This window comes from Scatophagus argus, chromosome 8 (genome assembly GCF_020382885.2).
Source record: "Scatophagus argus isolate fScaArg1 chromosome 8, fScaArg1.pri, whole genome shotgun sequence".
Taxonomy (NCBI): domain Eukaryota; kingdom Metazoa; phylum Chordata; class Actinopteri; family Scatophagidae; genus Scatophagus; species Scatophagus argus.
Window position 1 is genome coordinate 5,059,881 of NC_058500.1, and position 16,187 is coordinate 5,076,067.

Below are 16,187 nucleotides of genomic sequence, written 5' to 3' on the forward strand. Positions count from 1 at the left end.
TTTTTTGTTATTGTTGCTGCTCCCGAGGCTTAAAATGACATGAACTTATCCTGATCAGACCACATTTCATGAGGAGGGAATGCTGTGCACATCCTTTGTGCTGGTCTTTGGTTCTGCACAGTATAGGAATAGGAAATAGTAGGAAATGTCATTTGCTTCCTGTGCCTTTCGCAAGGACTGGCACAATACTTCTGAAATATGATTTGCAAAAGTTATATAATGATTTATTTTACAATATGACTGTTTGCTAAACAGGTTTTGAATGCTGTGTTGCTTTGCCAATATTATATACTCTGTAATGGAAATAAATACCTTCAAGGTGCATTTGTTTTCCCTGTTTGAATTAAAGAGACAAAGAAAATTCCATGTAATTTAAAGAGTGTTTAATAACGATAAAAACCAGCAAAACTTAAAAAAAATTGGCACCCAAATAGGATCTCAAATCTCTTAACAGAACTGCGAAAGTAGAAGAGGCCCGAATTACAGGAAACAAACATTAAAGTGGATGTTAATCTTTTCTATGAATTAGAACTTCTATGCTTATACATTCTCAAAGCAGAGACATTGTTGACCTATGAAAATAAAATCCAAAATCAGTAGAAGGGAAAATACATAGTTCTGTGCATTGTGTCCAAAGTATAAGATGAACATTAAAAGTTTTGAAATGAAGGTCCCGGTAAGTGGGGATCTAAACAGCCAACTCCCTCTCAGGTGTGAATCTGAATCACATGACTTCGTAGCCGCTGCGGATGCCTCTCATCAAGACGCAGGCGAACACAACGCCCATTATCTGCAAAACAAGAGGGAGGTGACAGAGTTTGTGAGATATTATGTGATTTTTTAATTTTTTTTTCCCACAGGCATATAATAAAACGTACTAGAACTTTTTCAAATGCTGTGTTGAGAAGCCTTTAGAGGTCAGAGGAAAGATAAAACCACCAGGCATGACAGACAAAATGCAATAAAACAGATCAATTCAAAAATTAATTAAAATACATTAATACAACAATAGTAACACTATGCCTCAAGTGGAACTGTTTTAGTAGGTCTCAGTATAAGACACTATAAAATGAGCTAGTTGGGAGTTCTGCACTAAGCCAGATGATGTTTCTAAAGATGTTACACACCTGCAGGAAGGCAATAACAAGAGCTGCAACAATGACCCACTGGATGTTCTTCTTCAGTAAAGCCTCCACAGCATCATGACAACCCTAAACAAGAGAAAAAGAGAGACGTGGTCATGCTAAAGTTGGAGTCATGTGTCTTATCTAAGATGCTTTAGTTTTTAGTCTCAGCTAACTGCGTCTCTTTGGCCTGTTTGTTTGACCTTTTCCTGTGCTGAACATAAAGTTGATAGTCAATTAATTTGTTTTTTTTTTCTCTGAAATTAACCTGCTGCAGTGGGAGAAAAAAAATGTTGTGAGAGCGTTAAGATTAAAAGCATAGTAGAACTGCAAAGTCAACCTCCGCCTCACACTCAAGCCTGACCAATACATCACCCTCAAACCCACATTTCCTTCTTCCGCAGCCTCACATGAGCATCATTCAACTGATTATTGTGAAGCAGTCATATAGTTACTGACTTTACATCCATGTGTGTCCAGACTCATGTAACACTCCATATGCATATGTGGGGAAGACTTTTATTTAATTAAAAGGCCAACATGGAAGTTATCACTTCAAATATGGGAGGACCAGATGGAGAACTGAAAACGTTACCCCTCTGGAAAGGACTTTTGCTTGGCATGGAGGCATAAAAATGAACTGAAGTCGCTCATTAAAAATGTGTAACAAACCTTTAACTGTGCCCTGCTGTTGTGTGGGAAAATACTCGCACTGTGTGTAGCAAGAAGTCATATCACAGCTGTTGATGACATGGTTGGCAAAAGTCTGCTTATTCTATTAAAATAACTTGAGTTTGTTTGTCTTTACCCTCTAATAGAGACAACAGTTCCTCTGCAGCATGTCAGACAAAGTAGCTGCTCAGTGAGTGTATGCTGTAGCATTAAATCACCCTGGTTGTTAGCACCAGTAATCATGGGTGTTGCCATATCAATTAGGACACAAGCTTTCTAATTTTAACCAAATCTCATGTTTGCAGTCTTCGCAATTACCACATCAGCCACTGGGAGTTTACCTTCTGGTGAACTTTGGCAGCGTCTGTCATGGTCCCGAGTCCGCAGTTTTTAGTGACATTGACACAGCATGAGTCTGGCACAGAGTTCCCTTCGGGTCTGAAGTTTCTCCAGTCGGCAGAACTGTTCACGCCACAGCATTTCAGCTGGAGGAGCAAATGAGTCAGGTGAAAAAGATTTAACATGGACATGCTAGCTACAAGACTTGGCAATGGACACATGACGAGCGTGCAGTTAAGGGACATAATGTGTCAACAGACAGTGCAAGGAAAAACAGTGTCACGCTACACGGCACCGACCAACAGGACGCAGCAGTGTTATGTGAAGGTGTTGTCAGAGTAAGTAAACAGTTAGCAAGGGAGTTTACACCAAACTCACATCCTCCTGCAGTTTGTCCACAGTGTCTTTGAATTCAGCTGTCCCGTTGTTGTAACTGGAAATCATTTCAGTGAGACTATCCTGGACCACAGTTGAGAGCTAGATGGGAGACATAACATGGGGAGCCTAGTTTTAAAAAGCGAATTCTCTGCAGGGTTTTGATGAAATACACAAAACAGTGAAATTCCACACTCACTTTGTTCCTGAAGATGTAGCCGGCGATTGCTGCAGCAATCTCAACAATGATGATCAGTGAGAGAAAGACGGCAAACTGAGAGGAAAAGACAAATTAGCCACGTATGTTTAAACAAGGTTAAGTTTAAGTTTACACACATCATTCATTAATAAAGTGTGTTTAACAGGTTCATTGCTTGAATTACCGTGGTGACCATGCAGTAGTTCTCTTTCCAGGCACCACAGCAGCCGAAGAAGGCGATGAAGAAAATCACCACACCAACTCCGATGAGGACGATGGGAGCTCCCGAGGCTGACGCATCTCGGATCATGAAGGTTTTATGCAAAGCCACTTGAACCAGGATTCCCACGACAATCAATGCTAAGCCACATAACTGCAGAAAAGAGTAAGATTATTTTAGGGTGGAACCTGTCGGATAATTTCTGCTTGTTGTGAAATAAGAGCATGTTTTATTTGGTTTGAGCATACAGCAGAAACTGTGCATGTTTTATCTGATTATCTGGTAACACAATGGTACTAAAGTACAGGCTATAATACTGTGAGTTTTATAACCAAATGAATACCTAATTTTAAAATCAAACCATTGCCAAATACTTATTCTAATGCTGAAAACTACTGAATTTATTACACTGAAATATAACTCTGATGTTGACCTGAATTCATTTGGTTCAGTGTTCAGGTCATATATGTATATGTGTGTGTGTGTGTGTGTGTGTATGTGTGTGTATACATATATTTATATTTTAGCCTGAAGAGATTTTTTATTTAAACTGGATGTCTGAATTAACTTGAGCAACTCTACTTATACTTGAATTTTCTGTCTGAATATGTGAACCCTCAAAAACAAAAATACATGAAGGGTCTACGGCCACACTAGTTCTGTCAGGGCAGTGCTAAGCTAAATGTTACGTCAGCAATCACACTCACATTGGTAATGCTAACATACTGATGTCGACCATGTTTGTTTGCCATATTCACCACCTTAGTTTCGTGTGTTAGCATGCTAACATTTGCTGGTGCTGAATTACGCTGATGGATTGTCATTAGTTTAGTATTACACAGGTACTAAATACATTGAAATTTGGACTACATGGTGGTTATAATGAAAAGTAATTGGAGGAGGATACATTTCATTTCACAGGGACCACGAAAATCTGACAATCCATCTGATAGCTGAGACAGCTGGGATATTTCAGTCCGCGGTGGAGCGACACTGCCATCCTCAGTTTTTGAAAAAGAAAAGTTAAAATGCCTACTGGAAATTTTAAAGATGTGAAATAAAAACACATAACATACATGGCTCTCTCGTTAAAATATTTCAGTTCTAACAGAGATATTCAACAATTGGATATTCACTTACTTATATGCTTTGAACATTTCTTTATTTTCTCATGAACCTCTCACTCAAACCAAATGAGTAAGCGTTAATGCTAAAAAGATGGAAGGAAGTTGCAACAGTCTTTAACGATCAGATGTTAAAACATGATATTGGTGTGTCATTGCTGCGGGTGGGCCGACAGCAGCATTTCATTAGACCTTCTGCAAACTTTGCGTGGGTGAACTGCTGGACCACGATTGGGAGTTGGGATCAACAAGCTCTAAAGCAAACATTGCAGTGAACGGCATATCCTTTATTTTGACAGGGCTATCTTGCGAGGGGAGGAGGAAGTCGACTCAAGATGGAGACAACAGTGAAGGGATTTGGTTTCACAGGGCAGGAATTAATTTAGCTACCAGAGCTAGAACAATTAGTCGATTAACCAATAAGTCCATCGGCATAAAAACAGTCAGCAAGTGACATTTTGCAATTGGTAGTTTAGTCATTTTTTTAGTCATATTGTATATATAACGTATATGATGATACATCAAGGGTGTCTGGCCAACAAGTTACATGAATATAGATTAAAGGGTGGTAAAAAAAATTAAAGTACGTTGATACTTTGGTGAGACTTTGGACTTGTTGTTATTTGTAACTTTAGTATAAAGCTGCAGTAACAGCATAATGATAAACAGAGCTAATGTTCATTAACCTTCAGATTATTTCCTGATCAAGTGTTTAGTACATAAAAGTGTGGAAAAATACCCTTCACACTTAACCATAGATGACCTATTCAACTTTCTGTTTTTTTTGTTTTGTTTGACCAACAGTCCAAATTATTAATTTTACTATCACAAAATAAAATAAAAAAAAAAAAGCAGCAAATGGTCACATTTAGAGCAACAAACGAGTCAAAAGATGTAGTTATGATGCTGTTGAAACAGTTTGTAAGTAAGTCAAAGATCATTTATTAACCTTTTTATCACCGTAACTGCAAACGTCACCGTGCAAAAACAAACACATCCTGACAGGACGTAGCACAGGATAGACGCATAAATTCACTTGAAGGTTATTATAGGAGATTAGCTGACAAGTCACTTGAAACTTCATTTCTGTCTTTATGCTATACATCTACTGAAAAAGCAGTAATCAGTTGATGCAAACAAATGGCTACAGGAACCACAGCCTTTTGGCACCAGCCAAACTGGTCTTACTACTCTGCACTGTTCTCGTACCGTGTTGAAAACTTGTAAGTAAAATGAACAGACATTCCTGTACCGGGATAAAAATCGACATTTACACTGAAGGTCTGACAGTAGCCTTTATGTCAGACAACACAATCCGCCCAGCGTGTTATGTTATCCATGTCAAGCTGGAAGACCTCTCCTTGTTGGCAGCACCAACTTAAATATTTGAGCATGAGTCAAATAGGCTTCTAATGTTTGACGTAGGAAAACACAGAGGGGTGAACAGAGCGAGAGAACGGGACAAAGGCAGTCACATCAACAGAAAAACAGAATAAGAGAGAGTACAATAGAACAGAGTGATAAAAATAAAAGTTTCTTTTATCTTTTTCCTCTTCACTGACATTACTTTTTATTAAAATGTTTACAGGTTAAACATTTATATCTAGCAATGGAATAATTATTAAATCAGTAACCATTTTCATACTCAATTATTTAAGTCTTGAGATTTTAAGTAATGTAGAGGAATATAGATTCGATTATACAGACAAATCTCATTTAGAGACTAACCAAACAATTACTTAAACCTTTCCTATTTATTAACAGTATATAAACATTTATTTAAACAATGGCTTATAACTCTCTATAATGTAGCTGTTAGCAGATATTAGGACAAGTGTTTACTAATGTCAATGATTAGATTTTTTTTTTTTTTTTTTTTAGAATTTCTCCTATGAAAAGCATTTTAATTGATTACAACTGAGTTTTATTCTATTAATATTCATTATCTGTCAGTCTCTTCTTCTGGATTCACTAATGAACACTTATGTCTGCTTACACCTACGCTATCATTTATGTGTTATCCAAATCTATCTATCAAAAATGAAAGTAACAGCTAGCTGATGTACTAAAATGTAGACAGAGTAGATACAATAGTATCTGTGTCATACAGTACTTCCTCCTGTCGTGTGGGAGGTGATCATCAGATTCGTACTGAGTACAGTCACCACTGTGTAAAGCTTTAGGTGGCAATGTGTCAGGAAAGGAGGGAGTGGGAGGGGAAAAAAAGGAAAACGTGTTGATCTGTTTGAGTCACATGATACAGTTACACTTTAAAATGTGGTCATAAGATTCACATTCCATCATCGCCGCCTCCGTTTCTAAAGCTCTCAGACACACACAGTGAAGAAAATGCCAAAAGGTTAACATCCGCATTAGTGCAGGATATCTGACCTGTCCCGTGTTTTATGTTTACGCTCCCCCACACTACAATAAATCTGATATAAAACAGACCTATGACCCAGATTACATATGAGGACCAGTAAAACATCAGGAAGATGTCGTAGGTTGTGGGTGTGTTTGCTCATCAGCTGATTTAACCCGTAATGTAAGAACAGAGTTCATGCTCAAAGTCATGCAGTAATGAATAATGCCACAAAACGGGTCCAGCAGAGGAAATATTTCAGGCAAAAAAAAAAAGAAAAGCTGATTTATCTTGATAACACAAACTACACCAGACCACATAATCAGGCATTATTTCCTGCACGCCGGCTTGTTGCTTTCAGTTTGGCTTCAACAAGCTCATTTTACTTCTTGGGAACATTGTGTTTTTAGGTGCTGATGGAGAGTTTTGTTGTAAACAAGAAAGGACATAATTAGCTGCAACTCACCCAGAAAATGAAGTTGAAAAAGAAAAGAAGGAACTTGACACATTTGGCTCCCCCCTCCACAGCCATGGCTGATGAGGATCAATTTCCTGAACCAAAAACAAAGCAAAAAAGGTTGTTAAAATCTCACTTTTTCAAGGCAAAGTTTGATCAGTTGTGTTGGGGGTTGCAGCATCGCGGGATATCCGAGCCATTTTCAGAGGGAACCCGGCTGATACGTGCCTTTACTATAAAAGGCCTTGACCGGTGGACAGGACATCTGTGACAAAGTGCGCATTTTATTTATCATCAACATCACATCCGTAAACCGAGTCAGTGAAGCACACACACGTTCCCATTGTTCAACTGGACGTAAGACCAGACGGCGACACGTATCCACAATAAAATTAACGTTAAACGACAAAACAAAGGTGCAGCCGCCAGCTACTCTGTAAACAGTAAACAGGACGCCAAAAAGTGGCAAGGGTTGTACTTTAATAAAAAATGTCGGCCTACACGACACATCGCCTGCGCCCTAAATTAGTCAAAAGTGCGGTTTTTGAGGAAAAACCGGAGGCTGTCCAGCCCTGACCCGGACCGTTAATCACCGCTAGCTTGTAACAATACCAGCTTTGTCGCAAACCAAATTACATCAACCGGAGCGCTCTCTCTTAAACTTAATTTATTAGAGTGCGACAATTAAATTAGTCTTACATAAACACAAACAGCTAAGTAGTTTCAAACGCGTTTCTCCCACGTCTGTCGACACAGACCGTCCTGTTCCTCTTGGCTACTGTTGTTGTGAACAGACGCATAGTTAACTGTGACGCGAACGTTAAGGTTCCAAAATGTGACTGATCAAACTTAAAGTTCGCCATGTTTTTCTGTGTATTCACTTACCTTTGAGAGTAACGTGCGATAAGAAGCGAAGACGACGATGTGGTGGAATTTCTTACCAACTTTTGCAGTTTATAGTCCCTCCCTCGCCTCCTCAGCTACTCCCCACCTCTTCCACCACTTCTCCTTTTAATAACTTCATATGCAGCCTTCAGGGTCACCTCGTTAAACCTACAACTCCTGCGTGTTGCAGTGTTTGAGTAAATTTACTTAGCTATATTTCACCACTGTGATTTATAAATGGAGTTTTCCTTTAATTTGAAAAATGTCGTTTTATGAGTATCTTGTTTCCCTAATTTCATACACATCTTATGTTCGGATTTGTAGTAATGTCATAGTCATGCATTTGAATTAGGTTTAAAAAATAAAAGTAGATTTTGGTGGGAGGGTTACTTTCACCCTGCAGTGGCACAGTAAAAAATCAGATGACAGGTAAGCAGTGGGTATCTGGAATATTATAACAAACAGCACTTATGACTGTAAAGCAGTTAACATTGTACTTAACCTGATTTCAGAGCGAAAGGGTCTCTCCCCCTAAATGAAAAGTAAAACTAAAACAAATACTATCAGTAATAGTGCATTTAGAATGAAAGCTGAGTCATACCATGACAGGTTTTTGAATGATTAAAGATTAAAACATCTTAACTACACTGTCCATAACAGCATACTATGCAACAGTACTGGAAGGCACGGTGAAATACAGCTCATCTCCACCTATTTGCAGTTTTTCATAATTTGAAACAGGATAATTATTGATGGTGATTCAAATTCTGTTAGAGTCATAGGAAATGAGATCCTGTGTCGAAAGTGTGTCTACAAGCAACCCAGTTTCTCAAACATTTCCTCTTAAATGCACTGAGTAACATCCTCAGACTGCTGAGTGACTTGTCTTCTTGTGCAATATTCTCAAACGACTCTCCGACCTGCTCAAGTTTTTTGTCACAATGCAGGAGACGTTTCAAATGAGCTTTCAAGTTTTAAAAAGTAAGCATCGAGAATGTTGATGTGTAAGTATGTTATGGCCTCACATTAAAGGAAAAGTAAACTATCTACACAAAGTTTTTATGGTTTATTTATGGTATGGTTTTTTCATTCCTTACCAATGATCAGTGGAGACAGATTTATACAAATTAAGAAGTGATTTTTGTTTGTTGTTGTTGTTAGCGGTGACTTTCTTGTAATCCGCGTAACATCAGTCTAACAGGCCTCTGATTCACGCTGCATTTTTTCACCCATAAATGCTGTTAAGATCAGTGCAGTAGATCAAATCATTGACCCCAGTTAATCTCACTGTAATCACTAGACTCATTGTACCACAGCTGTATCAAAAAAGAAACACCTGACTTACCCATATCCCAGAGCCTATCATAATGGACTGATAATATCAGCCTGATGTACTGTTAAAAACAAAACAAAACAAAACAAGAAAACATTCACTGTGTACTTCAAATCAAGCTCAGGAACTGAATTTGGTCATTAATAAAGAAATACCATTTTCACTTGACTGGTCGATGAGTATTATGGTTGTTTATTCTGACACCCATTTCAGGGTCTGTTTCACTTTCATCATTCTCTAATCTAACAGCACCACTGACTGCACTTCACAGTCAAATGTGAAAGCTTTCACCTTCTGTAAACTGTGCTCTCACAGCGATAACACGGCTGAAATGCAGTGTTGTGTGGTTTAGCCTAATGTTTGCCACGTAAGCCTGTGTGTCAGGGTGGTGTGCAGTGTGCACACAGTGACAACACTAGCATTCTGTTGTTTAGCAGCTGTCATTTCTCACTATGTTCACCATCTTTTGTTTTTCTTCTAGTAAATACTTTATTCTTCATTTTTTATTATTATTATTTGCTGTTTTGTATTTTGTATGGTGCACAGGAGAGAGAAAAAATCCAGAGTCAAATTGTATGGTCCTTGTATGGTCACACGTACTTAGCAAATAAAGCTGATTCTGATCTCAGTTTAACATTGCTGCCACTAATTTGCTGAGGCTGATGAGAATGTCATTAGTTTTCAGTCTTAAACTTGTTTTAATTTATTAAATTTATAGAAAAATGAATAAATCAAAATGATTTATTCATTTTTCTGATGTATACAAATATCTGTACCAGATTCCATGACAGTCCATCTTATCATTGCTGAGACATTTGAACAGAAAACAAAAATGTGATGTCAGGGGTATGGATATTTTCTACTTATGGCTCAGAGGAACCCCAAAGTTATTAGGACTCATCCTCTGGGTATCATGGAAGTGTGTATAAAATTTCATGTTAAGGCATTTAAGTCTGGAGCAAAGTTGTGGACTAACCGAGTGACCTTTAGATCTAAGTCACTAGCATGGCTGGAAAAGAAGGTGTGAGGGTTTTACATGTCTCCTTTCTAATCTCAGCATACGAATTTGAGTTAAATGGCTCGTAGCTGCCACCTTGTGGTAGCACTAATTCTTACACCCATCACCTGTGGTGGAGCAAATACTCATACCCAAAATATTTCATTTTGGTGAAAGTAGTAATGCTAGAAAATAACAACTCTCTGTTTCAAGTAAAAGTCCTGCATTCTTAAGTAAGGGTACAAAAGTATGAGTATATATGAGCTTGTGGTACTTAAAGTACCACAAGTAAAAGTAGTCAGTAAGCAGAATGGCCCATTTCAGAATGTTCTTTATGATATCCCTGGACTGTAATTACTAAGGCATAAATGTGTTCATTGTTGAAGCAAATTCCAGCTACTTGTGGGGTGGCTTAATCTTTAATGGCACATCATAATTTATTGGTTGATTTCTATTTACTTTTAATCATCTGAACCTGCAAAGTAACTAGCAACTAAAGCTCAAATAAATGTAGTGGAGTTAAAAGTCAAACATTTGCCTCCAAAATGTTGTGGAGAAGAAGTAAGGTAATATAAAATGAAAAGACTCAGATAAAGTATCCCAACTGCTTAACTGTGGTACTTTAGCAAATGTACTTATCTACTTTCCACCACTGCCCATCACTGTGTTTTCATAGGACACATCCAGGGTAAACTTTATTATGAGTATTAAGAGAGCTACGTCTCCTCATAATGACTTACTCCACCATTGACAAACTACAGGTGATCGAATTTGTGGATTTGGTTTAGCTTTCCACCTGGGCTGCACTGTCTTCACGTGAGCAATAAAAATTACAAGTACATGAAATAATTTTAAAGATAAAAATCAGGCACATTTGATGGACTAATAAGGGGATATGTAGAAGTTTAAAGAAATCCCGAAAGTAAACTTTATCTCCAGAAATGCTTTTCTTAAACCCTCTCTCTCATTTACAGGCATGTGCTGTATTTGTGGTGGAGCGCAAAAACGTCAAATCTTAAGCCGATTATTGTAAACATAGTATACACGTCGTTCTAGCAATACTCGGACGTTGAACGTACACTGGCAATGACGACACCCAGTCCGACTTTGTGATTGGCTGAACGACCTGTAACTCAAGCAAGCTGCCGCAGCAGGAAGGGGCGGGACCAAACATAAGAGGAGGGATGCGACGTTATCATCATGGCGGGATGCATGAAAATGACAAACGGCTTTATGTCTGGAAGTGCTAAATTAGTTGTTTTCACAGTGCTGCTTACTTGTTTACCTCAAACCTCACGTCAGGATACGGGTAAGAAGCAGCCACAACGGAGACTTTCGTTAATTTACGTATTTTAAACTAGCACTGCAGCCGAGGCTAACTCATGTTAGCTTGTGTTTGGTCTGTGAAACTGTAACGTTACAGAAGTTTCTTGATGCTAAGCCTTTGTGCCACTTATTCTCATAGCTCGGTCACTGCGGCCTAGTCTCAGATTCCTCCGCCGTATAAGGGAGAAATTTAGTCAAATTTTAAAATACGTTTCGTTGCTGTCGATTTGAGGTTAGCACAAACCTTAACATTGTTTGAGTTTTCAAACCCATTAATCGGTGCGTCACTAATCAGAAACTTGTTTTGCATCCTTGAAGCACACCGTGAAAGGAACACCAGCTTTAAGGCTTGTATAGTACATTTCTAACCAGTACAATCACTATTCAAAAATACGACATCTGTCAATCCTGTAATATTTGCTTGTTTAATTTGTTTTAGCTTGAATTGTCTTGAATTTCCCTCGGGATCAATAAAGTTTCTATCTAGCTATCTAGCTTATAATGTATTTTTCTTGAGATGTGATGCATCAGTTTTCTGATGTGCCCTTGAGCAAGGTACTTAACCCCCCAATATGCTCCCCGGGTGCTTGATGCTGCCCACTGCTCCTGTGTGTGTTTCACTGCATGTAATTTGCCGGGTGTTGCATGTGTGTTCAACTAAGGATGGGTCAAATGCAGAAGACGATTTCAGTGAGTGTATGTAAAAATATATATACTGTCAATAAAGTGATTCTTCTTCTTATTATTATTGACAAGCAAAATAAAATAATAAAGCCAATATTACCCTTAAAATATTTAAGTAAATCCCTTCAAGAAATGGATATTGTTCCGTTTGTTCATGTTACATGTTCTTCTTACGTACATGCTTCGTATCACACCCAGGTAAGAAACATCCAGTAACTGACCTTCAGGATGGAGAGACGTATGTCGTATCAGGGTCCAACAGGTTCTGTTATGAGAACTCCATAGTACCAAACTGGAAGCAAACATGGACGAGAATTCAGGTAAGTTAAGCCAAATCCAGAACTTTAATACACTTTCTCCATTGTAAAATAATCAGATTATGTTGAAGAAATAGTACCGTTGTTACAGTCTACCCCTGGTCAATAATCTTGGGGCGAAATTCCAACAAATCTACAAATGTGGTTTAAAGCTTACACATCTGCATGAATATATTTGCCATTCTTGCAATTTGTTTTGACAAAGCTCAGTGATCAGGTCCATAATAACTGCAGATGTCTGACAGGTCAAAGTGTGGAGTTCAAACGTTTTTAAGGTGGAAACTGTTGGAGGGGAGGAGGAGCTGCAGGAGCTGGACCGCTTCAGTTTTTGGGGCTGGTTTCAGAGCTTGTTACGTGAGCGGCACAATGAAACGACTATTAACATCAGTCTGTTCAGCAAGAAGACCTGCTTCAAGATCGATCCGAATGACAATACTCAGTACACCGTCAAGCCCTTTCGCAGTAAGTGGATGGCAGGTCGTCCTACTTAAGTGTCTGCTTATTGACAGATTACATGGCCAACACAATGTTTATTTTCTTTACAGAGTTTGATATATATCTGTTTTTGGTATTCTTCGCTGGAATGTTGTTGTTCGTCTTTGCGGACTCACTCAGCAGGTAGTTTTTCTTACTTCTGTTCCTTTGTTAAGATTTGATGGTATGTTATTAACTCTGTCTTCTCCTTACGCGAAGGAGTCAAGTTTTCTTCTACTCTGCTGGTATGAGCACCGGCATGATTGCCTCTCTCATCATCCTCTTTTTCATTTTGGCTCGCTTTTTGCCAAAGGTAAGGTATTTCATTAATCTCAAATATCCATGATTTTTCAGGTCAAATCACTTTGGTCTCACGCTTAATTACTGTAATTTTTGTGTTTGCTGTCTTTGCAGAAAAGCCCGTTTTATGTGTTGATTGTTGGTGGCTGGTCGTTTTCTGTTTACGCCATCCAGCTTGTCTGCAGGAATCTTGGCATAATTCTGCGAGAACACTGGCATGTTGCATTAGGTACAGATGCGCAGTTAACGCAAACTTTATGTAGATAGTGAAATATGTACAGTTTAACAAGTAGCTGTTTTTATACCACAGAGCGAGTGAGTCATATTTGTCACCTTGAGATTTCTAACATGAATCAGCAGATTTCTGTCAACGTTCTCAGTACAGATTATTCTCCTGACTACTGCCTCAAGAAATGCAATCAGGAGTCAGTTTCTTTGTTTTCTGTCACATGTAGTACTTAATTATGCATAGTTAATTTTACATACAGTATCCCGTCTGCCTCACAGATTCACAACTTACAGAGGCTGTAGATAAATTTGCTAATTCAGCATGAGGCTTTATGTTGCATTGCTCTGCACTGGGTTATCTTTTTTAAAAAACACTGTAAGTCAGTGGTTCCTGTCTTTGTGTTTGTGCCTGTCAGGTTATGTAGCAGTGGTGGGATTCATCAGTTTTGCTGTGTGTTACCGTTATGGTCCTCTGGTGGATGAGAAGAGCATTAACATTTTGTCGTGGACGCTGCAGCTGTGTGGCCTGCTCCTGGTTTATTTAGGGATTCAAATTCAGCAAGTTGCCTTGGCCATCATCGTGGCAGCTTTGTTCTCCAAACATCTGGAGTACCCAGTCTATCTGGTAGTTGTTGCATGGAGGTGGGTGTTTGTAATGCTGACAGAAGGGGGCGTAAGAGTACAGTACTAAATTAAATTGAAAGTCCAGTGAGCATGTGTGTGTGAGAACAAGTATGGCACTTTTTCTTCCCCCATTTGTTATTGTTGTATATAAAAACCTAATTGCCAGTCTACAATAGTGAAATTGCATTTTCCATTTAGAACCAGTAGTCAAATTCATTTCCTATAAATATTCTTTCTTTATTGTTGTATTGTGCAGGAAAAGCAGACAGTATTTCCACTGGAAGCTGGAGCCTCGTCGCCTGTTGACTGAGGAGGAATATCAGAAGGAGGGAGAAGAAGAGACTCGGCGCGCCCTGGAGGAGCTTAGGAAATACTGTAACAGCCCAGAGTTCAGCCCGTGGAAGACAGTGTCCAGGCTTCAGTCTCCAAAAAGGTGAATATTGTGATGCTCTGTTCCTCAGTATATTGTTTGCTGAAACACATGATGTCTTTGTTGTGCCTCTTAAGCTCATTCAGAAGCGTGTGTTAATGAAAATAGAACGGAATAATTTCTAATAATTATCATATCCCCAGCACTATGTGAGCATCCGTGGTTGACCCCACATCTCAATTTCTAGTACTTCAGTTTGAATAGTAGCTTTAAGGGTTACTTTGTTGCTGAAAAATAGTAATTAATGTACTAACCCCTTTTCAGTAGTGTGACTGACTAGTGAGGGCTGAGATAAGGTGAATATATCTTACTTGAGTCATCAATAAACAGGTAATATTTGATGTTCGTTCAGTGATTGATTCACTATCTCTAGCAAGCTGGACATGCTCATTTTTAATTCAAGGCATATGAAAATGTATTGGATACATCATACTTTACAACAAGGTCATATTCAAGCACAGTCGAAGTGTGTGTTTCACTTTAGTGTGGCCAAAATTTGCTGAATTTGTTGCTTCGATCCACAGGTTTGCTGATTTCGTTGAAGGGTCCCCTCACTTGATGCCAAACGAGGTGTCTGTCCACGTGCAGGAATATGGCTTTGGAGGATCTTTTTTTGAGGACGAATTCTTCGACACAGATGACGAGGAGGAAGACGATCATATGATAAAACCAGAGTGAGACGGCACAGTGTGGGAGATGCACGGATATAGAAGCAGTTGTCAGTGCCTTTCACAAAGGTGGCTGGAGAGCAGCTCTCCTCACAAACTTACAGAATGACTTGGAGTGATTCTGTGGAGGCTGGAGGCTGATTACTAACAATCACAGACATAACAGTGTTGTCAGTTGTGTTACCAGCACAAAAATGGCAAAGTGATGTTTCAACAAATGCACACTGAAGCCAGATCTATTCTCTTTCTTTGGGAACAAAGGCTTCTGTCAAAATTGTCACAAATACAGGGAAACGATTGAGGTCTTTGTGGTCAAAGCATTTGAGCATTTTCTGTGTGACTGTAGTTTGTGTTGTCTTTGTTCACATCTTAGAGAAGGTTTTACTTTTTAATTTTCAAAACATGTTCTGTTTGCAGCCTTTAGGCTCCAGATGGGCTCGCTGCAGTCAACTGCAACGGGAACATCTGGGTTGTGTACTTTTTTGTCTTTAAGTTCTCGCCTCTCTGAACAACAGCATGATGTGGGGGTGGTTGCTCAAGCTTTCTGCTCGGGGAGGAAAACGTAGGTCTAGTTTGTATTTATCTGTTTTCGTTTTAATGTATATAAATCAGTGGAAGTGTCCCAAAGTATTTTGAATAAAAAATATATTTGAGCTCTGACATGTGCTAACATCATTGTGTAGGATGAATTGGAAGCCAAATATCTGAGGTTTTACCTTTCAGTGGGTGCTAGGATTTCTTTAGTGATCATAAGTAACTGAGTACGTTTGCCAAAGTACTGCACTTAAGTTCAGTTTTGAGGTACCTGAGTTCTTCCATTTTTATGCTGCTTTTTATTACATTTCAGAGGGAAATATTGGACTTTTTACTACACTACATGTATCTGGTTACTTTTGATTATAGGGATGTTATATACAGCATATACAATCAGTTTATAGAATATAGTGTATTGTTGTAGATAAGACGACTATTGTAGTACTGCTTCTGCTGTATAATAACAATAATGCAGAAATTACTATATACTGTCACTGCTTTATTAATATTTGCAG

General features: G+C 38.6%; 2 protein-coding genes across 2 annotated transcripts; one reads left to right on the forward strand and one right to left on the reverse strand.

Moving 5' to 3' along the window:
• Positions 1 to 366: 366 nt before the first annotated feature.
• cd63 (CD63 molecule) lies at positions 367 to 7,901 on the reverse strand. The gene is made up of 8 exons (XM_046396492.1): positions 7,758 to 7,901; positions 6,882 to 6,967; positions 2,894 to 3,082; positions 2,710 to 2,784; positions 2,514 to 2,612; positions 2,138 to 2,281; positions 1,128 to 1,211; positions 367 to 790 (listed from the first exon to the last, which is right to left on the reverse strand). The coding sequence occupies exons 2-8, from the start codon at positions 6,945 to 6,947 to the stop codon at positions 725 to 727; spliced, it is 723 nt and encodes a 240-aa protein (XP_046252448.1). The 5' UTR covers positions 6,948 to 6,967; positions 7,758 to 7,901; the 3' UTR covers positions 367 to 724.
• Positions 7,902 to 11,247: 3,346 nt separating this feature from the next.
• Positions 11,248 to 15,798, forward strand: nemp1 (nuclear envelope integral membrane protein 1). The gene is made up of 9 exons (XM_046397793.1): positions 11,248 to 11,396; positions 12,296 to 12,417; positions 12,660 to 12,876; positions 12,960 to 13,032; positions 13,108 to 13,201; positions 13,303 to 13,417; positions 13,833 to 14,058; positions 14,297 to 14,473; positions 14,995 to 15,798. The coding sequence occupies exons 1-9, from the start codon at positions 11,288 to 11,290 to the stop codon at positions 15,146 to 15,148; spliced, it is 1,287 nt and encodes a 428-aa protein (XP_046253749.1). The 5' UTR covers positions 11,248 to 11,287; the 3' UTR covers positions 15,149 to 15,798.
• The last annotated feature ends 389 nt before the right edge of the window (positions 15,799 to 16,187 follow it).